Genomic DNA, 27,730 nt, shown 5'->3' with positions numbered 1-27,730 from the left:
TAGCTTAGGTTAGATTTTATAGATGACTAGCTTTTGCCCGCGACTTCGTCCGCGTGGAATAGTTACTTTGGCATAACGCTACATTTTACAGATTAAAAAAAGTTATAGTGAGCCAACCTTAACATATATATATATATATTTTTTATTGCTTAGATGGATGGACGAGCTCACAGCCCACCTTGTGTTAAGTGGTTACTGGAGCCCATAGACATCTACAAAGTAAATGCACCACCCACCTTGAAACATATAGACATATTATGCTGAGGCGGACTTTTTTTTAGCTCTTTTAAAGGGGAACAATTCTGTCATACATTATTTTAGCGAAACTTTAACCGTTTCCGCAGCGCACGCAGCGGAAGCTCTCAAAAGGGAAAAAACCCCGATTTTGAAACATTCTTTATTGGTGCTCTGCTTGTATTGGTCTTAGCGTGATGTTATATAGCCTACAGTTTTCCTCGATAAATGGGCTATCTAACACTAAATATAGTTTTTCAAATCGGACCAGTAGCTACTGAGATTAGCGCGTTCAAACAAACAAACTCTTTAGCTGAATAATATTAGTATAGATCTCAGAAAATTACTCAAGTGGTCAAAAGCGATGACTACAGCCTGATCTGATATCGTTCAAGGGTGTAAGGAGAACTCCGTGTGTAATGGGGACACCTCATCATCTCTCTGGCACGTCCACATTTCAATGGCACTAGTTATACAACGCGTGAATCATTTCCTGATTGGAATTGTTTTTTTTTTCCTACCTATGCTGATAGCCTTGAGAGGCTATTTCAGCTTCACCCTAACGTTTATAGGTGAGCTCGCGGGGCTCAACCGGAGAGTTGCTAACACTGACCCTAGCAAGAGCAGTCCTTCGCAGAATCTACCACCGGATCGGAAACGCGACTCACTGAGAAGATCCGGCGAGAAACTCAGTGGGCTGTCTAGGGGTTAGTTCGCTCGTCGAGCCCTTCGTCGCAAGCGACGGGTTCGACGAGGACGGTGACCGGTTGGAATTGTAATTTTCACACAGTTTTATGTACGAGGTAGCGGTAAGTCGATGGAAGTGATAAGGGTACTTATCTATAAATCCTTATTTGAGACTACAGCACCATAAGCTTATGTTTTTTTTATTGCTGCGATGAGTCGACTAGCTGACGGCCCACTTGGTGTTAAGTGGTTGCCGGAGCTTATAGACATCTACAGCGTAAATGCTGCCATCTACCTTGAGATATAAGTTCTAAGGTCTGAGTATAGTTACACCGGCTGCCCCACCCTTCAAACCGAAACGCCCCACTGCAGACGGACTTCTGCTTCACGGCAGAAATAGGCAGGGTGGTGGTACCTACCCGTGCGGACTCACAAGAGGTCTTACCACCAGTAATGTTTCAGTGGCAGCGCCCATAGTGGCTCGTTCCATCTTACCTAACACCAGATCCCACGCCCCCGTGCAACCCAAGCATCATTAACCGTAATAATAATTAAATTATTGAAATTTTATAATTAAATAACGATACAAAAATTTACATTTGTCCGCATTAACGAAATCTGTAAACGAGTAATTAAATCGTGACCGATCGAATTGTTAGTGGTTGAAAAAAAAACATCGATAAATTTAATTAATATATAACATAAATTAATATCTGAATCCATTGCGCGTTCATACACTGCGCGTAACTCGAAATAGCTTTTGACGCGTACCGATACTGATTTAGTTCTCGGTGATTCCAGAGTGCTGTGATATCGTCTTCAATAAAAAGTTTGATAACATTTCTCCGCGGTAATACCGCTTTGACTGTGTCTTGGATTCAGTCAATTTCTATAACGACTTTGAACTCTTACGATTGGTCTAGCCACAGTTTTATTTAGGTAGGCAGCGGCTTGGCCCTGCCCCTTGCATTGCTGAAGTCCATGGGCGACGGTAACGACTCACGATCAGATGGGCCGTGTGCTCGTCTGCCTACAAGGGCAATAATTTTTTTTAAAAAATAACTCATTATTTTAGACGAAATATCAATCTCACGAAAGGTAGGTAAAAGATTTTTGAAGATTTTTGAAAGGCTATGGGCGACGGTAACGACTCACGATCAGATGGGCCGTGTGCTCGTCTGCCTACAAGGGCAATAATTTTTTTTTAAAAATAACTCATTATTTTAGACGAAATATCAATCTCACGAAAGGTAGGTAAAAGATTTTTGAAGATTTTTGAAAGGCTATGATATGTTGCGTATGAAATTTTAAAATTTGATATTCATTAATGCACAAAATTCGTTAATATGAAATGAAACCCATCAAATTGTGTACGACCAATAATTAATTTACCGAAGAGCCGATTTAAATTTGGAATCATGATATCTATGAGCTTTTAAACAATGATTTATGCAGTTTTCGGTTTTGCGCTTTTGAAAATGGAAGGTCTTTTTTTTTTTTTGTTGCTTAGATGGGTGCGTCCACCCACCTGGTGTTAAGTGGTTACTGGAGCTCATAGACATCTAAAACGTAAATGCGCCACCCACCTTGAGATATAAGTTCTAAGGTCTCAGTATAGTTACTCAGTATAGTCTTTGTCGTCTGTCTCTATCTGTGTCTCATGTTCTATGCTTTTCAAACTCTCCGAGGAGTGGTCTGAGATGGTTCTATCATCTCCTTATTGCACATCGCGGTAACAGAGTAGAGTTCATTCTTACTAGAGATTATTCTTGGCATATATCATGAGGCTATGAAGCAAACTCAGAACACGTTAGACCCATCCCTCAGACCTTTTAGACGTATTTAGGAACTCACAACACAATTTACTTTTACTAGATTAAGTTAGTGTACGCAGAAAATGAAACTCGAATTTATTTTTAAATAGTAAACAAAGGCCCAGAAAAAGAAGTATCACGTCATTCCGGATCCTCCCGATCCACTAACTGCTTTTAGGTACTAAGCTGCTTTTAGGTGCTTTTAGGTGCTTTTAGGTACCTAAAGCACCGTTCTCCATTCTCGTCAAACCCGTCGATTACGACGAAGGGTTCGGTGAGTAAACTAACCCATAGACACAGCCCACTGAGTTCCTCGCCGGATCTTCTCAGTGGGTCGCGTTTCCGTTTCCGGTGGTAGGTTCTGCGAAGCACTGCTATTGCTAGGGCCAGTGTTAGCAACACCTCCTGGTTTGATTCCCGAGAGCTCACCTACACGTTATGGTTACACTGACATACCCTCTCAAGGCTATCATCATAGGCAAGTAAAAAAAAAGGAAATGTTCAATGAGCTAGTCGGACACTAGATACGCTTTACTCTCAACACTTTAGTCCACGATGGCATCCACACAGCCAAGAATAGGTAGGGCTGGTGAAAAATAACTATACTATACTGAGACGACGACAACATAAAAATAACATAAAAAAATAAACTTATTTATTTGTTTACTTCTACTCCTTGTGTAGTTAATCCTCAATACTGAAGGTCGTGGTCTCCTTTACTAACTTCCTCCTGGTTTTTTTTATTGCTATGGGTGGACGAGCTCACAGCCTACCTGGTCACAAGTGGTTACTGAAGCCCATAGACATCAACGGAAATGCGCCACCCACCTTGAGATATACGTTCTAAGGTCTCAGAATAGTTACAACGGCTCACCTGCCTACAAGCAATTAGTTTAATTATTAGATTATCGATATAAAGTCTGTACTATATTAGCGGGCTGCAAAGTCGCCCAGAAAATTAAAAAAGGCATCCCGAATTGCCATCGATAGATATTAATATAAAATAACATTGCCGGCATTTCTTTTCGCCGTTCGCGAAAACGAATTCGATAGCATAAAATATAAGCTGTCGATATTCGTTACTCGCATCACTAGTTACACGGATCTATTGCGACTAGAATGAGCCCTCTGTATAAATATGCACTTAGCAATCTATATATTAATACGTGAAGCAAAAATGTTGTACCCCTTTTTATGAAAATTGCGTGGACGGAGGAGTATGAATTTTCCCACACTTATAGAGAAAGAGTGCAGAATGCTAAATTTTTTTTTCATTGTGCCTAAAAAATATATTAAATCAATAAAAAAAATCATAGCATACACTATCATGTATTTCACACACAGACGCATTTATACGTGTTTATTGTCAAGCTTTTACTCTGTGGTCAAATTGAGAATGGATTAATATATAGACAAACAATCTTTAATATTATTTTTCTATAGTCTAGTCTTGGCGAAATCTGTGATTTTAGAAGTATAATTGTCTGACAATAGAACCATATCAAATTTATAATTTCAATTAATCATAGTCGAATTTCGACTACAGAGGGAACACTAGTATAATTAAATGGGGCTATTTATGGCATATTACAATTACATTATGGAAGCTGATTCTCTCTTTCTTCAATCTAGAAGGTATGACTGTTTCCCGGCTTACCCGTGGTTGTTATTCGCTCTGCTTTAACTAATGAATTTATGGTTAAAAAACGTTATTTTGTTTTTAGTTCTTCTCATCTCATTTCTTCGACATTCACTATGCTATATACTACACTATGATATGCACTATTTATAGACAGTTACGTTTTAGGTATTTGGAACTAATAGACACACTTTGTGTCAGTTCAAAAATTTTTATTGATTTTTTTATTGCTTAGATGGGTGGACGAGCTCACAGCCCACCTGGTGTTAAGTGGTTATTGGAACCCATAGACATCTACAACGTAAATGCGCCACACACCTTGAGATATAAGTTCTAAGGTCTCAAGTATAGTTACAACGGTTGCCCCACCCTTCAAACCGAAACGCTTCACAGTAGAAATAGGCAGGGTGGTGGTACCCGCGCGGACTCACAAGAGGTCCTACCACCAGTAAAAAATAACCAGTAAAATCTGACTTGTATAAGGACATTGCCAACATAAGCCACCATAACATAAATCCCTTCCAGTATCCTAAGCATCCATGTTCAGCTTCGTCCAGTCCCAATAAAGAATTGACATTGACACGACCCTCGCGGGATTTCATGATGTCCTTGCAAAAATTTTTGGTTAGGGCCCCCACTCTCGTCCATGATACATTTGACGATTATTTTGCCGCAAATTGCTTTTCATTGGCTGCTTATCGTGTGGTCTTTTAAATCGAGGCCATATGTTTATCTACCTTATTTATTTCTCTTTCAAAATTAATGGTTTTTTTTACTTTTTTATTGTTTAGGTGAGTTGACGAGTTCTAAGTCTACCTGGTGCTAAGTGATTACCGGAGCCCATAGACATATACAACGTAAATTCCGCCACCTACCTTGAGATATGAGTTCTAAGGTCTCAGTATAGTTACAACGGCTGCCCCACCCTTCAAACCGAAACACATTAGTGCTTCACGGCAGAAATAGGCAGGGTGGTGGTACCTACCCGTGGGGACTCACGAGACGTCTTACCAATAAATTGTAATAAATAGGTGAACGTACTCATGCCCCATCTGATGTTAAATGACTGCTGAGCCTCATATACGTATGTATGTACTAATTCAAGATAAAAATGGGCAGAATTGTGGTAACTAGCCGTGTTAACTCAGACTGCGCAGTAACAATATCAGCTTAGTTTGTTGATTTGAGTTTTTGACTTCATGTTTCAGCGTAGCGCATTACCATCATGCCAATCAAGGTGCGTAGCGATATTTACTTTCTTTTTTATTGCCCTTGTAGGCATATGAACATACGGCCCACCTGAAGGTGAGTGGTTACCGTCGCCCATGGACTTAGTCATCATCATCATCATCATCAACAGCCCACAGTCGTCCACTGCTGGACATAGGCCTCTCCCAATATACACCACTGAGCCCGGTCTGCGGCTCTCCTCATCCACTTCTTGCCGGTCACATTGCGGAGGTCATCGCACCATCTAGCCAGGGGGCGTCCCACGTTAGCAATGCTAAAAGCAGAGCCAAGCCGCTGCCTACCGTATACTATTATCACTTCTATACTATTACTAGCTGACCCGGCAAACGTTGTTTTGCCATATATAAGATTTCTAGGGAATTCCTAGTGTAGAAAAAAAAAAGAAACTTATAGTAAATGTGTAAGAATGTGGTAAATGAGTGAAAGAGGTATGTAGCGCTGTGAACGATGAGGGAATATAAAAATAACAAAACCTCATTCAACAACATAACGCCTCATTATAACAAAAAAAAAAAAAATTGACAACCCCTATCATTAACATTACCATGAACATACCAACAACCATTAACATTGTGACACGAAAATTTTATACATAAGATAAATATATTTTGTACTTATAAGCTATAGCCGCTTAGCACCAGGCTACACGAGAACTTATCCTTACCTAAACAATTCAAATTGCTGAGAGATCTGATAGGCTCATTTACAAGACATATCCTGGCTCTTCCTAGTCGCTTTTGTTTCTATCTAGGAGCTCTAGCATTTCTATATTTAGGAACTTTTGTATATACTAGAGGTCCCGTAGTAGTCGAAATTAATTGGACTATAATTAATTGGAATTGTAAGTTTGTACACTATTATGATTGTATTTTATACTTTCCTAATCCCAAAATTCGCCAAGACTACACTATAAAAAATATAAACTAAGACAATTTGAAGTCGTCGTGGCCTAAAGGATAAGACGTCCGGTGCATTCGTGTGTAGCGATGCACCGGTGTTCGAATCCCGCAGGCGGGTACCAATTTTTCTAATGAAATACGTACTCAAGAAATGTTCACGATTGACTTCTACGGTGAAGGAATAACATCGTGTAATAAAAATCAAACCCGCAAAATTATAATTTGCGTAATCACTGGTGGTAGGACCTCTTGGGAGTCCGCACGGGTAGGTACCACCACCCCGCCTATTTCCGCCGTGAAGCAGTAATGCGTTTCGGTTCGAAGGGTGGGGTAGCCGTTGTAACTATACTGAGACCTTAGAACTTATATCTCATGGTGGGTGGCGCATTTACGTTGTAGATGTCTATGGGCTCCAGTAACCACTTAACACCAGGTGGGCTGTGAGCTCGTCCACCCATCTAAGCAATAAAAAAAAAAAAAAAACAAACAATATTTAATGTATTCTCAATTTGACAACAGACGTCAAGAACAAAAGTTTGACAATAAATAGTATGCATGCGTGTGTGCGTCAACTACATGGTATGTAGTGTGTGTAATGTTTTCTTTATTGATTTAATGTATCTCTTATGCATTATTTAAAAAAAATATTAACATTGTGCACTTCTTCTCTATATTCTCTATAAGTGTGGAAAATTTCATACTCCTCCGTCCGCGCAATTTTCGTAAAAAGGAATACAGAGTTTTTGCTTCACGTATTATTATATATAGATTTGCAATAAGTAAAATATATTCATATACAAATAATACCAAAAAAATCCAATACCCTCACTGGGCTTTCATTGATTTTATTTATTGCATCGGAAAGCTCGATTTAATGCTAGCTTTTAATTTCATCGGTTCCTAGGTGTTATTGGGTCGGCGTTTTTTTATTTTTTATTTGTGCAAAATGGAAGCGAATGCTGGAGCTATTCAAGTACGAATGAAAAAGTTGGCAAAATTATTCGCTTTTGAGGGTAGAATTATTATTCGATTGGATCTTTTTTACACCGAGAATCACTGGAATCATGCATATTCTCGCGTAATTACTATTATAATACATAAGTATATATACAATGTATATATATGGCAAATTTTAAATTATTCATTATAATAGGTTGGGGATTTTTTTCCTATGCTGATAGCCTTGAGAGGCTATTTCAGCTTCGCCCTAACGTTTGTAGGTGAGCTCGCGGGGCTCAACCGGAGAGTTGCTAACACTGACCCTAGCAAGAGCAGTGCTTCGCAGAATCTACCACCGGATCGGAAACGCGACCCACTGAGAAGATCCGGCGAGAAACTCAGTGGGCTGTGTCTATGGGTTAGTTCGCTCGTCGAGCCCTTCGTCGCAAGCGACGGGTTCGACGAGGACGGTGACCGGTAAGTTGGGGAAAAGTTTCTTCGCATTTTTTAATGCAAATTTTTTGTATGTAGTTGGGACAGCGCCCTCTAGCGGCAAACGTAGGCAAACGTTCCAACTGCATAAACATTTGCGCTAACTTTTACGCTATCGAGAACGTTAAGAAGAAGCACACTGGACATCCTCCTTGCGTCATATTCCTCACTGCTGAGGGTCGTGACGCCCCTTTTGTATCCACCTTCGCACGCACGATCTTTCTCTATCTATTCTTGTCTCTGGCCGACTTGCTGGACGTAGCCCTCTCCCAGTTAACACCTTCGGCGGCGGACGAGCTCAAAGCCCACCAGGTGATTACTGGAGCCCATAGATATCTACAACGTGAATGCGCCACTCCCCTTGAGATATAAGTTCTAACGTCTCAGTATAGTTACAACGGTTGCCCTACCCTTCAAACCGAAACACATTACTGCTTCACGGCAGAAACAGACAAGATGGTGGTACCTACCCGTGCGAACTCACAAGGTCCTACCACCAGTAAGTTAATTATTTACAATTATAGTCAATGGTCAATAAGTTAGAGGAAGTCTGAAAGTGGCACCTGTGACAGAGAAGCTGAGAAGTGCGAGTTTGGGATGGTATGAACATATTGTGATGAGACGAAATGAAAATGAGGTTGGTAAGAGAGCGTTAACTATGAATGTGGAAGGATATAGAGGAAGATGTAGACCTAAGAAGAAATGGATGGATTGCGTGAAAGACGATATGGGTAAGAGGGGAGTGAGCGAAGAAATGGTATATGATAGAAGAGTATGGAAGGAGAAAACATGTTGCGCCGATCCCAGGTGACTGGGAAAAGGGCAGGATAATGATGATGATAAGTCAATAGTCAATAGCTTACAATTAAAATTAAAATAGTCTACCTTTATCTCCTTTCAGCTCCACGTTTCCTCTGTACCAAACGATCTTCGCTGGGGGCTTGGCATTCTTCACGAAGCATTCCAAGGACACGTCCTCGCCTTCCTTGACCTCCAGCTTCGAGTTCGGGGGATGATTGGTGATCTCTACCGATTTAGGGGGGGCTGTGGACAAAAATTAATCAGTCAGTACGTGCTTCTGTTATTCCTAGACACAATTAAAACTATTATAATGGTTTAATCTTAGTTTTTTAGGTTTTAGGAAGTTTTGTGAGTCTGTACGGGTAGGTATCACCACCCTGCCTATTTGTGCCGTGAAGCAGTAATGCGTTTCGCGAAACGCTGTAAAATATTGTAAAAACTCAGACCTTGGAACTCATGTCTAAGGTGGGTGGCGTAATTTACATTGTAGATATCTACGGGCTCTGCCAGATGAGCCGTGAGCTTGTCCACCCATCTAAGCCATAAAAAACAGTTTTCGTGATCACAGAGGACTGTCTGGTCCCTAAGCAGTTAGTATTTTGAATAGTAAATGATTTATTTTAAGACAGCTACTAATAAAAATAAACTCTTCTATTATGTAATATTAATCCAGAAGTAATATTAGAAAAATCTAATTCGGTTCAATTATTTACAAGCAAATAATATCATATTTGTTTAAATAACAAGCCGTGTTTTCATTATTCAATAATAATTATGATAAATGAATTGAATAATCCTGAATTGAATAAACAAATAACAGGAAATACTTTAATACGACATTGCACGGTACAATATTTTTTTTTCATATAATGGGATACTTTTTGTTCGAGCTTAATATTTAATTTACGGCCCCGAAAGCTCACCCAAGTAAAAACTGAAAGCAATAAATTAACATTTTTCGTTAAAAATACCTGTTAAAGCACATTAAAATAAGCTTTCTGGACAGTTGAAAAATTAAGCTCTAAATTGAGCCTTTACGATAATGAATTTTACGAATTTTATTGTAGGCTTATAACTTGAAGGTACATAAATATATCTCAGAGGGCATTCACATTGTTTTTACATTACAAATTTTAGTTGGGTGGGGGGACGAGCTAATGGACCATCTGGTGTTAAGTGGTTATCGGAACCCATACACATCAACAACGTAAGCGATGTATATAGTTTCAGTAGCCCCTTAACACTAAGTGTGCTGGAAGATCAACTATCTAACCGCGGCAGACCCACAATTAGAATCGATACTATCTATCTAATTAATCAACAGCACTATCTGGGTTTTTTTCATGTGAAGTCCGTACTAGGATTTTTTTATTGCCTAGATGTGTGGACGAGCTCACAGACCACATGGTGTTAAGTGGTTACTGGAGCCCATAGACATCTACAACGTAAATTGCGCCACCTATCTTGAGATGTAAGTTCTAAGGTCTCAGTATAGTTACAACGGCTGCCCCACCCTTCAAGCCGAAACGCATTACTGCTTCACGGCAGAAATAGGCAGGGTGGTGGTACCTACCCGTGTGGACTCACAAGAGGTGTTATCACCACTAATCACACAAGCAGATAGACACCAAACAGCTAATGGTGTAAAATTTTTTTTTGCCTTTGTAGGCAGATGAGCATATGGTAATGGTCCACCTGATGGTAAATAGTTACCATCGCGCATGGGCGTCAGTAAAAAAGCCAAGACGCTGCCCACCACTGAGTGCTCTCCACAAGCCTCGTTAGAAGAAGATATTGGAATTTAAAGGAAGAACGTCTCCTCTACTCTTGTCCCAAACTCATTCTCTTGTACTTCGAAAAATATCTAAACTACACGAAATTTAGGATAACAATTAGCTTGCGAGAGAATCATCGTATAACAAGACGAACCACAACAAATTTGCCTACAGAGAAAATGAGTTTCGAGTTAGGCTCGAGTTGTAGGCGGAAGCGGGGTCCGATTGGGCGATTTGAAGCGTGCGTGGTACACGTGCTTTGAAGTCATCGTGGCCTAAAGGATAAGACGTCCGGTGCATTCGTATCGAACGATGCAACGGTGATCGAATCCTGCAGGTGGATACCAATTTTTCTATGAAATACGTACATATTAACAAAAGTTCACGTTTGACTTCCACGGTGAACGAATAACATCGTGTGATAAAAGTCAATCCCGCAAAATTATAATTTGCGTAATTACTGGTGGTAGGACCTCTTGTGAGTCCGCACGGGTAGGTCTGCCTATTTCTGCTGTGAAGTAGTAATGCGTTTCGGTTTGACGGGTGGGGCAGCCGTTCTAACTATACTGAGACCTTAGAATTTATATCTCAAGGTAGGTGGCAGCATTTAAATTATATATGTCTATGGGCTCCGGTAACCACTTAACACCAGGTAAACTGAGAACTCGTCAACCCACCTAAACAATAAAAAAGAAAAAAAAAAACAATAAAATAAACATTAATTTTGAAAGAGAAATAAATAACGTATATATTCATATCTCAAGATGGTTGGCGCATTTAAGTTTAAGATGTCTATGGGCTCCAGTAACCACTTGACACCAGGTGGGCTGTGAGATCGTCCAGCCATATAAGCATTAAAAATAAATAAATAAAACACTGGTTAATATACACCCGACGGAGTCTCATTGAGGAACGCGAAATTGAAGGAATACAAATTAAAATGAGCCGTTTACTTTTAATAGCCTTCAAGATTTCCATGTCCTGATGACATAATGCGATTTTGAGCTATCCCACTTTCTTCCACCAACAAGGAGTCCTATTTCCGTTGAAAATCCTCTAACATTTCAGTACTCTTAAGAAGCATAGAAGACGGGAAGAACTTGTTCAAAATACAGCAAAATACAGCAGTTTAAAATGCTTTGACGTCAAGGCTCTTGTAACTTAAGCCCTCAAGGTAACAGGATATTGCCGTCTAGTCCCTACTCGCTTGCTTGCCATTCTACAAAGGCCGGCGTCTGAGGTCATTGTTTGTGGATGCTTAATACGTAACTCTACACAATTTCGGACCCCAAATATCCATACTTAATATTCTAAATGTGAAAGTCAATTTGTTCGTTTGTCACGATTTTTTTTTCTTAACTACTCAGCCAAACTTCATGAAATTTGAGAATGCGTTTTCTGAGGTACACAATAGAACTTAGGATACCTTTTATCTACATTAAAATGAGCGAAACCTCATGTAAAAGGTACTAACAATATAAATAAATGGACCAAAATTTTCGCACTTATCTTTTCAAACTTGATACTCTTTGATATTGGAGTACTGATATATTCACAACTCCTAATCATGTAAATTCATTCCATTAACTTTTATGAGGTAATTCTCAGGTGGTTCACCTAACTTGGGCAAAAAAGCCGAACATGTTTTCGTGAAAGCCCAAACCACTATTCCATGAACGTCGCTTTTAGGTCGTGCTTTTTAAGGGGTAGGGAAATCATTGGTGATCCCGAGTCCTTTCCAATTTCACCAGAACAGTTGAGTGAATTTCCGGAGCGCCTCCGAAGGAGACCTAATAGCTCAGGGACTTTTTTTGTTATTGCTCTTGTAGGCAGACGAGCATACGGCCTAGCTGATGGTGAGTGGTTACCGTCGCCCATGGACTGCAGCAATGTCAGGGGCAGAGTCAAGCCGCTGCCTACCGTAAAGTGGCTCCAGGTAGCATGGATGAACTCTACTGCGGTGGCGGGCGGTGCGATGGTAAAAACGAGATGATGGACATCTATTTCGCGAGCACATCAGCAAATCCAGTAGCGCAGACCAGCTTCTGCCTAATACGAATTCTTGTCAAATAACAAGTCACACGGATGGAATTCATTTCAGAGCCGGTAAGTGGCTATGTTCGTATAGATGCTACCGTTACCGAAATCAAGGATTTTCCCAAAAAAATCCTCAGTGCACCATACAAAACGCACGAATCAGTAATCTCCTGATACACAAAGTCAGATATCCATCACTTATCGGCGACCATAGACACTCCATGGATAACCTAAATTTAGACAGAGGAAGACGAATCATCCCATAGTACTATTTTAATATACTCATCAAATTCGATCGCAATAAAAATTATCCTGAACTTGCAATAAAGCCTATCTGATTGCGATTTAGTGACAAAAACATTCTGAAAACCGAGTTACATAGTATATAACGAATAAACACATAATTTCGGTATCTCAATAGGAAGAAACGAGAGTACGATGTGCCGGTGCCATATTTTATAAAGCCCGGGGGCAATTGTGCGGTTGCCATGACGACGCCGAGACCGCCGCTATCATCTTACACAAAGACTTTCTACGTCATATGTTTTCTTCTATTTGCGCCGTAAATATTCTTAGGAAATATTAAACATCAGCATCAAATGGCGTACATTGCGTAAACAAGGTATACAAGTATATAGATGTGTCAATAACAATATTAATATACTATTCCTTGGTGGGTGTCAGACGGAGAAAGCGTTTATCTCACGTGGCCACTGACAATAGTTAGCACAGGGTTGTCTCTTGCGAGTTTGAAGGGCAAACCTGATATCTAAATGGGTAAATAATATTAATATCGGGCCTTAATTATGAGTAGCAGTAATTTACTGGTCGGTACAGAAAAATACGATAGGTCGTTTCTCAAACCTTTTCGAAACATACCGTAGTGTAATATCATTACGTGTGACTTCATATGAGGTCAAATTTTTACTATGAGCAAATCAAAGAACGGATTATACAACGATTGGTTATGTTATTGGAACAGCTGATGGTGACAGGAAAGGTAGATGGCAAACGTCCCAGAGGACGCAGTCCCACGAGATGGTCAGACCAAATACGATCTTCTCTGAACTTCAAATTCCACAATGCCCTTCATGAAGCTAAGGATCGCAGCAGATGGAGGGAAACCGTACGGGAGAAACCGATGCAGTGGGAGAGTTACGACCCTCAGTAATGAGCAAAAAGACGCGAGGAGGAGGTTATGTGGTTAATCGTTATCAGCCTATAGTAGTCCACTGTTGGACATAGGCCTCTCCAATTGCTCGCCACTGACGACGATCCTTGGCTTCTCTCATCCAGCTCCTGCCAACCACCCTGCATCACTCCACCGAGTCTGAGGGCGTCCTGTACTGCCTTTTCTAATTCGTGAGTACCCCAACGGTTAATGATTGTTCGGCTAATATGGCCAGCCCATTGCCATTTCAGCTTACTAATTCGCTGCGCTATGTCTACAACTTTGGTTCTCTGTCGGATGTTAGGTGACTAAAAACAGGAATTTTAAATATTTCTCGAAAATGCCTACTGAATAAAATCGTAGAATTCGATATATAACCAAATTGCGCTTGGTGCGAGCACTGGTCTTTCCCATATTCCTCTACGGGGCCGAAAAATGGTGAATTGAATTAGAGCTCATAATTGCGGGTCGCATAGAGGGCAAGCGCGCCGTGAGCAGAACCACCAGTCAGATGGTCAGACCTAGTAAGAGAAGCACTTGGTGGTAGTCTGTACCATGCGATCCGTGCCACCCATGATCGAACACAGTGGAAGAACGTCATATGTGGTCGCGATCTTCAGCAGTGAGGGAACGATATAGAAGAAGAATCGGAATTCGGTTGAATTATCCGAGAATTTTGCGGCATTTAAGGGATCGATTGTCTATTGAATTACACAAGGCTACACGCTTCTAATGAAATCGACGCGTCGATGTTATATCGCTTCATTCGACGTCCAGTTCTCTTGTTAAGCACACGTTTTATATTCTATTTCAGTCTACTTGTTAGTGTATAGTGATTCCTTCGATTGTTATAGCCGTAGACTTTATTAAAACTATAAGATATTATTAGCGAGCTATTAGGTATATGCAAAATGCCTTTCTACATAATTTTCCTATTACTCTGTACTATGTCTTCCTTTTTGTGTATAAATAAATAAATAAATAAATAAAATGTAAATGTAAAAAATGCATATAAATAGTTTTTTTTAATAGATGGTAGATACCGCTGTACCGACGACGAATAACACTTTTTTTTACTGCTTAGTTTGGTTTATTGGTTTATGGTATTAGTTTGGTGTTAAGTGGTTACCGGAGCCCATAGACATCTACAACGTAAACGCCACCACCTACCTTGAGATGTGAGTTCTGTGGTCTCAGTATAGTTACAACGGCTGCTCTACCTTTCAAACCGAAACGCATTACTGCTTGTACCTACCCGTGCGGACTCACAAGACGTCCTACCAGTAAAACTGCACTTTTTAAGAAAATTGCAAAGAATTCGTACCGTCTGAAATAACGTGACATTAAAAACGCGAATTTAAAAACCGTTATAGCCGTTTTAATTATGCACTTGAGTGTACTTGTACAATCAAGCAGAAAATTCAAGCCTTTGGTCCGTTAAATACAAAGCTTTTCAATGAGCTTACATTATTCAATTCTGCCGTGCGTAATTTCAACTCCACATCGATCGGTAATTAAGGTAAGGCGGCATAAAATTTTGTTACCCATCTTAATAATTACCGATTCCATTCAAGAAAGCCTTTAGCGGAAATGAAATTGACTGTGAACGGATAACTCTCAATGGGTCATTAGTATAATCGCGAATCTGTTAAGGTAAACAGACTAAGGTGAGGGCCGGTTCGTTTGGCGTTCACGAAATTACTTATTCCGCACGGGATTCGCGCCGGGGCCGAAAGTTTTCGCATAAAAGGGCCGAACACCTAAAGCGTTAAAGAATAAGGTTCGGCCTCTAAGTTTTTTCGCGATTGTCCGCAGCTAGTGCTGAATGAGAATGAAAAAGTTCGGGAGTGGAATCGATTCTGGTGGCGTGAAACTACTGTTCTATTTGTGAACTAGCTGCGCTCGCGGCTTTGTCCGCAACAAAATCCAAATTTATATTAAAACACTAACTTTTGCCCGCGACTTCGTCCGCGTGGAATAATTCACAAATTATTTTAGAGCAAATTTGGTTAGATTAAAAAACGTTATAGTGAGCCAACCTTAACATATAGACATATGCTGTCGCAGACTTTTTTTTTGATCTTTTAAAGGGGAACAATTCTGTTATACATTATTTTAACGAAACTTTAACCGTTTCTGCAGCGCACGCAGCGGAAGCTCTCAAAAGGTAAAAATAACCCCGATTTTGAAACATTCTTTATTGGTGCTCCGCTTGTATTGATCTTAGCGTGAAGCTGTATAGCCTATAGCCTTCCTCAATAAATGGGCTATCTAACACTGAAAGAATTTTTCAAATCGGACCAGTAATTCCTGAGATTAGCGCGTTCAAACAAACAAACTCTTCAGCTTTATAATATTAGTATAGATAAAAGCCATGACGATTCAGAAAGCTAACCACGCGATATATTGAGTATTACCTAAAACGATCTTTAAAAATTTTTTACAAATGAAGATATGGTGTCGTTTTCAATCAGAACCTCATACCTCAAGATCTATGGCAGCGTTCACATTGTCATGTCAATGTACTCCGGAAATCATTTAACACCAAATGAGCAGTAACTTAGTTGCCATGCCCATGCAAAAATAAATGAAACTATGTTAAAGTTTGAAGTTTTAATCCGGATTATTCTAAGCTTAGAACTTGAGAATTAATTACAGAAGTTAATGCACGTAAAAATAATATAAAAATCGTTTATAAGAAATGGTTGTACAGTTTTCCAGATCGAAAGAATGTATAAATAGAAAAAAGCATAAGAAAATTCCGCTGAAACTGATAGAAAATGAGTCGGGCTAGTAATGCAATTAGAAGTGGCGCCCCTAAACAAGGGTAGCTGGTATGGAGCACAGGAGGAGCGGGCGCGACAGCGGAAACTTTTCAGTTTCTTGCACACAAAAGTTTTATCACAAAATCTTTAACTACTAAGATCATAATTAGTCTTCTCGTAACAATTACAGTTCTAATAAGCTAGCCATTCCATTAGCGAATCTTGGGGACATCTTGTATCTAGTAGTGGACATCTGTTCTGATGATGGTACGTCATTCTATTCTGTCTCTCTAAATTTAACAAGCCTATCTTCTCTTCAAATTCCACCACTTTTATGAAGTTCAGCCGTGAGTTCCATAAACTAAGACCAGGTAAGAACAAACCAGATATTCAATGATGTAAATAAATAAATAGATAAATTTATGTTTTCATAATACCCCCGAATATGATAATATAATTTTTTACTTTATACAATTACTAGCTGACCCGGCAGACTTCGCAGTGCCTCAATCGATAAATAAAAAATCTAAACGTTTGTATAAAAGAAACTTAAAACAAACAAAAGGAATTCGTCCGACGGGGGACACATCAAAGGAAAAACAAAATTGTTATTTTTATTTAATTCCGAGCATTTTCATAATTGCCTACCTTTTAAACCTTCTCTGGACTTCCACAAATAATTCAAGACTAAAATTATCCAAATCAGTCCAGCCGCTTTCGAGTTTTAGCGAGACTAACGAACAGCAATACATTTATATATAGATATAGATTAAATTTTGTATTATTATTGTGTTCATAGATGGCTTTGGTCCAAGACTGGGTCACGTTCGCAGATCGCATTAGCAATTATATTTAATTTTCTGTAGCTTTTTGTATGCAGCAAGAAAAAGCTTAAATGAGGCAATAAACTTAAAAGGAAATCGGGACAGCCTATGCAGCATCACAACACCCGATCAGCGAAGTGGTAAAAGGCACTTCTGACTGACCGTGAGAAAAGGTAATTATTGACTTTTTCAACTTCCAACACTCTCTCCTCCACCCCTCGAGCCTGTCGAAAGTAGATAAGACAACGTTCTAATTAAAACGTGGGCTGCAACTTCTCCCGGAGTTTTTATTTGTACGAAGGCAATTGGAGATTAAATATACAAGAAACTTTATTTATTACAGCTCCTAAGCTTGTTTGTATTGGATCAATTGTTCGTTGTTACGAAGTCTTCTATAGTTCAGTTCTTTTTTTCAATAGAGCACCGCATAACTAGGTTGTCTGTACGTGGTCTCACGACACTCGCACCTGAGCTCTCATCCACCCGCTACCATTCAGCTCTGTGCTCCAGCACACCGCGCGTCACACACTACGCTTGTCTGTACGTGATCTCACGACACTCGCTCCTGAGCTCTCATCCACCCGCTACCATTCAGCTCTGTGCTCCAGCACACCGCGCGTCACACACTACGCTTGTCTGTACGTGGTCTCACGACACTCGCTCCTGAGCTCTCATCCACCCGCTACCATTCAGCTCTGTGCTCCAGCACACCGCGCGTCACACACTACGCTTGTCTGTACGTGGTTTCACGACACTCGCTCCTGAGCTCTCATCTACCCGCTACCATTCAGCTCTGTGCTCCAGCACACCGCGCGTCACACACTACGCTTGTCTGTACGTGGTCTCACGACACTCGCTCCTGAGCTCTCATCTACCCGCTACCATTCAGCTCTGTGCTCCAGCACACCGCGCGTCACACACTACGCTTGTCTGTCCGTGGTGTCACGACACTTACTCCTGAGCCCTCATCCACCCGCTACCATTCAGCTCTGTGCTCCAGCACACCGCACGTCACACACCACACTTGTCTGTACGTGGTCTCACGACACTCGCACCTGAGCTCTCATCCATCCGCTACCATTCAGCTCTGTGCTCCAGCACCCCGCGCGTCATACACTGCGTTTGTCTGTACGTGGTCTCACAACACTCGCTCCTGAGCTCTCATCCACCCGCTACCATTCAGCTCTGTGCTCCAGCACACCACGCGTCACACACTACGCTTGTCTGTCCGTGGTCTCACGACACTCGCTCCTGAGCTCTCATCCACCCGCTACCATTCAGCTCTGTGCTCCAGCACACCACGCGTCACACACTACGCTTGTCTGTCCGTGGTCTCACGACACTCGCTCCTGAGCTCTCATCCACCCGCTACCATTCAGCTCTGTGCTCCAGCACACCGAGCGTCACACACTGCGCTTGTCTGTACGTGGTCTCACGACACTTACTCCTGAGCCCTCATCCACCCGCTACCATTCAGCTCTGTGCTCCAGCATACCGCGCGTCACACACTGCGCTTGTCTGTACGTGGTCTCACGACCCTCGCTCCTGAGCTCTCATCCACCCGCTACCATTCAGCTCTGTGCTCCAGCACACCGCGCGTCACACACTGCGCTTGTCTGTACGTGGTCTCACGACACTCGCTCCTGAGCTCTCATCCGCCCGCTACCATTCAGCTTTGTGCTCCAGCACACCGAGCGTCACACACTGCGCTTGTCTGTACGTGGTCTCACGACACTCGCTCCTGAGCTCTCATCCACCCGCTACCATTCAGCTCTGTGCTCCAGCACACCGCGCGTCACACACTGCGCTTGTCTGTACGTGGTCTCACGACACTCGCTCCTGAGCTCTCATCCGCCCGCTACCATTCAGCTTTGTGCTCCAGCACACCGCGCGTCACACACTACGCTTGTCTGTACAAGGTCTCACGACACTCGCTCCTTAGTTCTCATCCACCTGCTACCATTCAGCTCTGTGCTCCAGCACACCACGCGTCACATATTACGCTTGTCTGTACGTGGTCTCACGACACTCGCTCCTGAGCTCTCATCCGCCCGCTACCATTCAGCTCTGTGCTCCAGCACACCGCGCGTCACACACTACGCTTGTCTGTACGTGGTCTCACGACACTCGCTCCTGAGCTCTCATCCACCCGCTACCATTCAGCTGTACACTCAATACACACATCACACTACGTATTACACTACGCTCGAATACTCATGATAGGGGAACAATGTAAACAGTTTTATTGCAAATATGCTTAGTACAATTAGCGTTATTCGGATGACGCCGTAAATTCAGAGAGGAGAATTGCTTCATTCGCGTTTAATCAAATGTTCTCGTCTATTGTACGTTTGTTAAATATGTAATATCATTTCGAGGATATATTCAAATAAGCTTAGAACAAGAAGACAAGAAAAAAACCTTATCATTCTATCTTTTTTTTATTGCTTAGATGGGTGGTCGTGTTCACAGGCCACCTGGTGTTAAGTGGTTACCAGAGCCCACAGACATCTACAACGTAAATGCGCCACCCACCTTGAGATATAAGTTCTAAGGTCTCAAGTATAGTTACAACGGCTGCCCCACCCTTCAAACCGAAACGCATTACTGTTTCACGGCAGAAATAAGCAGGGCGGTGGTACCTACCCGCGCGGACTCACAAGAGGTCCTACCACCAGTGTAAGATATATACTATCTCATACTTTCGTCAGTTAAATCCTGTAGATTTAAATGTTTGTCTCTTTTTAGGACAATCAATCAACGGTATTACAGAAGTTTTCACCTACGCGCTACCAAGCCGCCTAAATCTTTTCCGCACATATTTCATATATAACATATATAACAGCCAAAATCGAAGGTTAGGGGAGTTCAACATGGAACCCTTAAGATATGAGCCCTAGAATTGGCTCAAGGTCATCTCAGTCAATGACAACCTACTCTCCAAACGATTTTGATCTAAGCAAATATTATGACAAGGAAAAGATAAAGTTTCATTCGCAGAAAGGAAACTTTTACTATGTAATATTACGAGTCTGCTTTAAGCTCGCCTTGTCAAAACTGTCTTCGAACTGAGCCAATTAAAAGTCCGCATCGCTAATATGAGCTTTTGTAAGCGCTCAACGTTTGTAAGCTTTCTGTACTTAAGGAAAAATGTAAATGATTTCAATGAACTCTCAAAAATATTTATTTATCTTTTTTTTTTATTGCCCTTGTAGGCAGACGAGCATACGGCTCACCTGATGGTGAGTGGTTACCGTCGCCCATGGACTTCAGCAATGCCAGGGGCAGAGCCAAGCCGCTGCCTATCGCTTAATACTCTCCACAAGCCTCGTTTGAAGAAGGACATGTCATAGCGCTCGGGAAACACCGTGGAGGGGAGCTCATTCCATAGCCGGATGGTACGGTGCAAAAATTATTTAGATTATTGCTCCATTTCCTCGACCATTTCTTTTTTAAAATGAGAAATCGGTTTTCTACACGACCTTCTAAAGAAATGAAGCGTAAATATCTAAAAATAAATTTCACATAAAAATATTCAGTAATCGACAAATAACATCCCAGTCGTCTGCGACCGAAAAACTGTAAAATAGCCGAAACGTTCGACAATAATTTATGCGATATTAAGCCGTAAAATTAGTATTAATTAAGGATTAATTTTGAATATCTTGTAAAATTTTGTATTGAAATAAATAGTAATATTCCCGTATGATGGCAAGCTGAATCAACGAAAATTGTTCCAATAATTAATTATGTAAGTTCGGGATTGCGTAGAGAAAAGTTTCGATCACAAAAAGCTTTGCTGTATAGGTGGGTAAGAGGAAGCTTTTAATTTTAAATTTAAGTTTTATCGCTTACCGCCGCCAACCTTGAGACAACGGCCTTCAAACCGAAATCCATTACTGCTTCACGGCAGAAATAGGCAGGGTCGTCGTACCTACCCGGTAACCACTTAAATACCAGCTGGGGCGTGAGCTCATCCACAAATCAAATCAATAAAAAAAAGAAAGTCCATTACAAGGCGGTCAAAATAAATAATAAAAATAAATCAAATACATTTTTGCTATAAAACTAAGATAGAAACCTAAAGACAATAAATACACTATGAAAACCCTCCTATTAAAACTGAACTCCCACGTTAAACTCGAAATAAAATATCAATTACATCGACCAAAACACTTAACGTGGCCACAGTACAAAGGGGAAAAACAAAATAGAGATTTTTATTTTCCAATTTAAAAACGTCTCCAGACACGCCGCCTGCAATGGGCTTAAAACAAAAAATAATAATAATAATAGAAGAATGGTTCGAATTCTCAAACCGGATGGAGATTGCGATCTCTATTGATACGTATATTAAAAGCCATTGTTGGCGAACTCTGAGATCGGGACTGCACCGATTTCGCTCCATACGTTCTGGCTATAGCCCCCATAAACGGTTACGATATTCTGTTTTTTGCTATTACAATCTATGTGTATTGGAGCTTGGTTATTAGATTGGGTTCTTGTTTTATATGCCATTTGCTTTATAGAGCATGAGAAGTTACAATTGAATTTTTGTGGGAGGAAGTCAGTATTTGTTCAGTTGCAATTTTTCGAATATATTTGAAGAGATAATCGAATTTAAAAGGAATGTGTAGTCTAGCATAATATGTGTTATTCGCGTCTAAGAAAATCATTTTCAGAAAAATTTGTTTTAATATAAATGTCCACTATTGAATAAATTTCGATAACTGATGATACTGAATAATCTTTATATCTAAGTTATAAGTATAAGTATAATATAAAGTTATAAGTATAATCTAAGTTAGGTATAGAAATTGTGAAATTGAATATGTTTTATGTTTTCTATGACGTGTTCGTCATTTATTGTTTAGATGTATGGATGGACGAGCTAAGTAGTTATTAAAGCCCCTAGTCATGAGTTCTAGTCTCAGTTTTACAGTAGGCCGCCCCACCCTTCGAATCAAAAGGCATTACTGCACAAATTTGCACAAAGACAGTTTTACGTAAGGTTTTCATTCCTGTATAATAAAATAAACAAAGAACTTAACATATATGATAAATTATACACTGAGTATAAAATAAGTATCTCTAAATTGCTCAGATCTAAAAACTATGACGAAACAGAGGCTATACTAAATATATTAAAGTAAAACACACAAATAAACGCGCACACACACACACACATTTTTTATGTATAATTGGCAGTATTGTAGTATATAAAGTGCTTTTATGGAAGGGCGGAGTATCCTAGGCTTGCACGCAGAGAAGAGTCCAATCATTGTATCTCCAATATTATTTGACTCGCTTTTGAAAATAAAAGATTTTTGTATTACTGCTTCACGTTAGAAAATAGGCAGGGTAAAGGTAGCGGGTGGGCTCACAAGACCACCTAATATTTGCAGGTTCGATTTTTGTTACACGATACTATCTCTACATCTCAAACTCAATTGAACACACGACACAGTCGCATCGTTCAATGCAAATGCAACGGTCATCGTATCCATTAGATTACGACCTCTCCAAAAACCGAATCAATCAAATTAAAAAGCACATAAAATGCGTCACAATTTTCGCATAAAGTCCCGATCTGATCTCTAAACAAATCTTGCCAAAAGCTCCAGATATACATCAAACGAAACAGCTCGAATACTTGGCATAAAGCCCCCGGACGTATTGTTTAATTTTTAGTTTTACAACGCACTGGAGCGGCGACTTGGCTTGCCCGGGAAACTCTATCGATTTTGTCCTTTCTTTCATAGCTTTCATTTGTTGGAGCAATCACGCGTTGTTCCAGTTTGATGGGTACGTAAATGTAAAGGACATGCTTTGGCCAAACTCTATCAAGTGAAATTAAAACAACATAGATATTAAAGTCACTCAAATAATTCAGAAGATCGCTAACTACCCCTGTGGTACAAGCCAGATCACTTCAATTGGATAAATAGTCCAAATTTTGCTGGCCAAAATTACCTGAACACATTGTATTCGCTTCAATGTAATTCTACTGGTGGTAGGACCTCTTGGGAGTCCACACGGGTAGGTACCACTACCCAGCCTATTTCCGCCGTGAAGCAGTAATGCGTTTCGGTCTGAAGGGTAGGGCAGCCGTTGTAACTATACTGAGACCTTAGAACTTATATCTCGAGGTGGGTGGCGCATTTACGTTGTAGATGTCTATGGGTTCCAGTAACCACTTAACACCTGGTGGGCTGTGAGCTCGTCCATCCATATAAGCAATAAAAAAAAAAATTTTTTTGTTTGTTTCATGTTCCAATTATAGCTTAGCGCCAAATGAGTTTGTCTTTCCATCTTTACTCATAAATGGTTCAATAGCTTCACCTTGCCCGTCCCGAAGATGGGACTTTTATATTGCGTGTGTATAGTGATGCTATTGTGTAGATTCACCAGTCGAAATGTTTTTAGAGTATTTATTATATTAGTTTACTACGAACTAATGTTAAGGCGTTGTTTAAAAGTTTAGGTAACTAAAATAATTGAAACTTTAACTTCACCTTTCGCAGTGTGGTTTCATTCACGTTGTGACTGATATCTACGAGCTATGGTAGCAGACTCATTATCAGGGTAATCGGGTGTCCATTAGTGGTAACAAAAAACATGACATATTTTGACCTGTGATCAATTTTGCAAACTAGCCAACTCAAATATCGCAAAAATAAAATATTCTAAAAAACCTTAAAAATCAGTAAGCGCTATAAAAAAAGCTCAAAATAAAAGCCATGTTTTAAAAGCCCAAACGACCGTGACAACAATAAACCGGATAAATTTACGAGCTTTTAAACCGATACTGACAGATTAAAATATTTACTGTCCGAAATCTGATTTTGTACATATTTATTGGCGTGGACATCCAAACGAGCCAGTGAGCGGGAGGACATTTAGCTACTGTATAACCAGAAATAATTCAGAGAATCTTCAGACCAAAAAGGCGAGAACCAAACCAGAAATAGTTCATAGAATCTTCTGATGATTGGCGCTTTCCTAGTACATGGGATCCTCTATAGAAAAGATACAAACCCTAAGTAGTCAGGCAAATAGCCTGGACGTTGTTAGTCCTTTCTGGGTCCAAAAGGACGTATTTTTTTAAACAGTAGATGGTAGTTAGTGGATATTGGAGTATAGACGCATAATACCTTAGCCTTTAGACAATAAAAACAGTAAAGCTATTGGATGTCGGAAATTTTTAAATAAACTTAATAAACGCGAAATTTAACCTTGAAGTAGTTTACCGACAATTTTTTTTTTATTGCTTAGATGGGTGGACTTAGATGTTTTACTTATATACAAGCTTAAATTTGTATGTACATACATGCTTATGTAGACAGATGAGTTGAGCGCCAACTTAATGTGAAATGATAACTTAAAATGACAATTCATTTTTTTAAATTTAAGTTCCATACCTAATCTGTTGCTTAAATGATTTTTTCATTTTACTATTTCAACTGATGTGTCTGACGAATTTTATTGAAAGCTGCAAAAATTTTGTTGGGTTTCGGAGATTAAATAGACAATTTGCTATTCAAGTATAAGAACTTTGATGGAATTATGGTTATTACATCTTTATTGTAACCGAAATTGAGTATCGCGAATAACATCGTCCAGACAATGGCAAGTAACGATATTTGAAACTCTACAACCTCAAATGCTTTTTTTATTGTTCTCTTAAACGTGAAACCCGACTACGAAATAATTATGTACAAAATTCCTTGTTTATTGTGACACGGTGCGAAACGCTACCGTTGTAATGCGAACGACAATTAAAAAAAAACTCTGAGCAAAGATCAAAGAATGAATAGTTGTCGTTTAACTAAAATAAAAAAGGGAAAAAAAAGAAAATATACAAGGATATATTATATTGAAACAACTCAATAAATTACATAGTTAACTGAGCCAAATATTTACTGAACAAACCATTTAAGCTCCAAAAGGAAAAACACAAAGAACTGTTAATGTTTGTTATATAGGAATTGTAATGCAAAGCAGACACGTTTCTCTTTGATACCGCATAGGTAGGACTAGTGGTAGGACCGCTTATGAGTCCGCACGGGTCGGTTTGAAGGGTGGGGCAGCCATTGTAACTATACTTAAGACCTTAGATCTCATGTCTCAAGGTGGGTGACGCATTTACGTTGTAGATGTCTATGGGCTCCAGTAACCACTTAACACCAGGTGGGCTGTGAGCTCGTCCACCCATGTAGGCAATAAAAAATATATACCGTGCGACGGATGAATTACATAGCTTTCCAAAAAACCCAAATTCTCCAATATTTGATTTCCAGAAATCCAACAAAAAATATCGTCTGATATTATAAATGCTCAATCTATTCCTTGTAATTAAGCTTGCGTCTCCATTTATTAAAAACATCTATCGAATTACATTCGAAAATCAAACAGGAAGGTATTGAATCCGAATGTAAAATAATATCGTGGAAACGTATCAAAGCCGTTTTATTTTTTTTTCCTTACAAATTCGTAATAAAAAAATCATTTCCCCTGCGTAAGACTGTCCCTGTTTCGAAAGAATTCGTTACGCCCAATTTATTTGGACGATATTATTGTGGAAGGATCTCATTCGGTGGAACACAATAAAATTGTATCATTCGATGCGATTATCTGGCCGGGACTGTAATTTTACATTCACTATATTTTTTTCCAAGTTTCGCTTTCATGTTAAAGGGATTTATAACATACGTGCTGACGTCATTAACTATCTTATTGTCATCAGCTGAGGTCTCAAGCATTAGTTCCACGCCAAAAAAAGGCATAAAGTTGATTTACGTAAGAGAGGAAGAGGTAAGCCTGAAAAAAATGGATTGTGTGAAAGACGATATGTGTAAGAGGGGAGTGAGCGAAGAAATGGTATATGATAGAGGAGTATGGAAGGAGAAAACGTGTTACGCCGACCCCAGGTGACTGGGAGAAAAGCAAGAGGATGATGATGATGATATTGATTTAAGTAAGCAATTTAAGTTTCTTGTATTAAATTCTAATCTAAGCACTATAGGTATAATACAATTTAACGATAATAAAGTATTTACAATTAGATATTTATCTGGCTTAAAGAATTAACCTTTTTATCGGCTTAGCTAACGGCCCACCTGATAGAGTATGGTTACCGTCGCTTTTTGACGTCAGCAATCCCAGGGGCACAGCTAACTCGCTGACTACCACTGACTACTCTCCATAGACCTTTTTTGTAGAAGGAAACGTCCTTGCAAGGCCGGATGGTATTTGGCAAAAAATATCTCTGGAAAGACACTTTTGACCATGGCGGGTCCAGAAAGAACGTATGAGCTCGAACAATTCCTCAGAGCAGTTCCCGTTCGTATATAACGTCATCAACTCAATGGCTTCGTGCTGCCAAAAACATGGAGACCACTTATTCACGACAATTTCTTATTCTTAAGGAGGATCAACTTTTTTACTATCACAATAAATATCTTCGTAGCGGAAAATCCACAAATCATCGAGTGTACTAGGAGCGGACCGTTCTATCTGTATTCTCGCTGCGTTTCGTACTAGACTGTTGGCCGACCTCCAAAACTGGCCGTAACGAACGCATTGTGACTGCATTTGCTTATGGAACAAGTCAAAAGAGAACCAACCATGTAATTAGGTACCCAACATCTATCATTCCATTTAAGGGCGCGACACCTGTAACTATACTTGAGACCTTAGAACTTATATCTCGAGGTGGGTGGCACATTTACTAGATGTCTATGGGCTCCAGTAACCACTTAACACCAGGTGGGCTGTGAGCTGGTCCACCCATCTAAGCAATAAAAAATAAATATAAACACTCTGGAGACATGACTTCTAAGTCGCAATTGCATCAAGACTTATGTAGTTTATATGCAGACGACTTCCCTACCCTTTAAGCTTTAGCGAATGTTGGCTTTGCAGGCTAACAGACAGAACGATGGCCATGATGCTGATTGTTGAATTCAGGAAAGACATTACTGCTTCTGCTTCACGACAGAAATAGCCAGGGTGGTGGTAAATACCCGCGCGGACTTACAAAACACCCTACCACCAGTAATGACGTGTCAAGACATTCTGGTTTTGTTTAGAGTCATCGGACCTAGCAACAATCTAGAGGATTCTTATCGAAAAAACGCTATCTCTCATGAATTAAACCAAGTCCATAACTGCAAGTAATTTATAATATGCGGTGGGTCCCGCACGTCCAGGGCAGTTCGCTTTATAATTGAACGACGTTAGACAAATCGCTGTCCTACAATGTCAGATGTTATTTTTTGTCTTTTTTAACCGACTTCAAAAAAAGAAGGAAGTAATTTTTTTATTTATGTACACACAAAAAGAAGACACAGTACAGAGTAATAGGAAAATTATGTACCAAGGTAAGAAATCTCTTCCAGCA

General features: G+C 40.0%; 1 protein-coding gene across 4 annotated transcripts in view; it reads right to left on the bottom strand.

Annotated features, from left to right (window-relative positions):
• LOC101736649 (nephrin) overlaps positions 1 to 27,730 on the bottom strand; it is a 257,615-nt gene that overhangs the window by 112,711 nt on the left and 117,174 nt on the right. For all 4 annotated transcript variants that reach the window (XR_005246160.2, XM_038019715.2, XM_062675693.1 and 1 more), the window contains exon 5: positions 8,841 to 8,999. Coding sequence is in view for 3 of the 4 variants with exons in the window: in XM_038019715.2 (XP_037875643.1) it covers positions 8,841 to 8,999 (159 nt within the window). In the remaining variant the exon portion in view is untranslated. The remainder of the gene's footprint in view (positions 1 to 8,840; positions 9,000 to 27,730) is intronic.

This window comes from Bombyx mori, chromosome 24, assembly GCF_030269925.1.
Source record: "Bombyx mori chromosome 24, ASM3026992v2".
In the NCBI taxonomy this organism is placed as follows: Eukaryota; Metazoa; Arthropoda; class Insecta; order Lepidoptera; family Bombycidae; genus Bombyx; species Bombyx mori.
The sequence above is the reverse complement of the archived record's forward strand: the minus strand, read 5'-3'. Positions and strand labels throughout refer to the sequence as shown.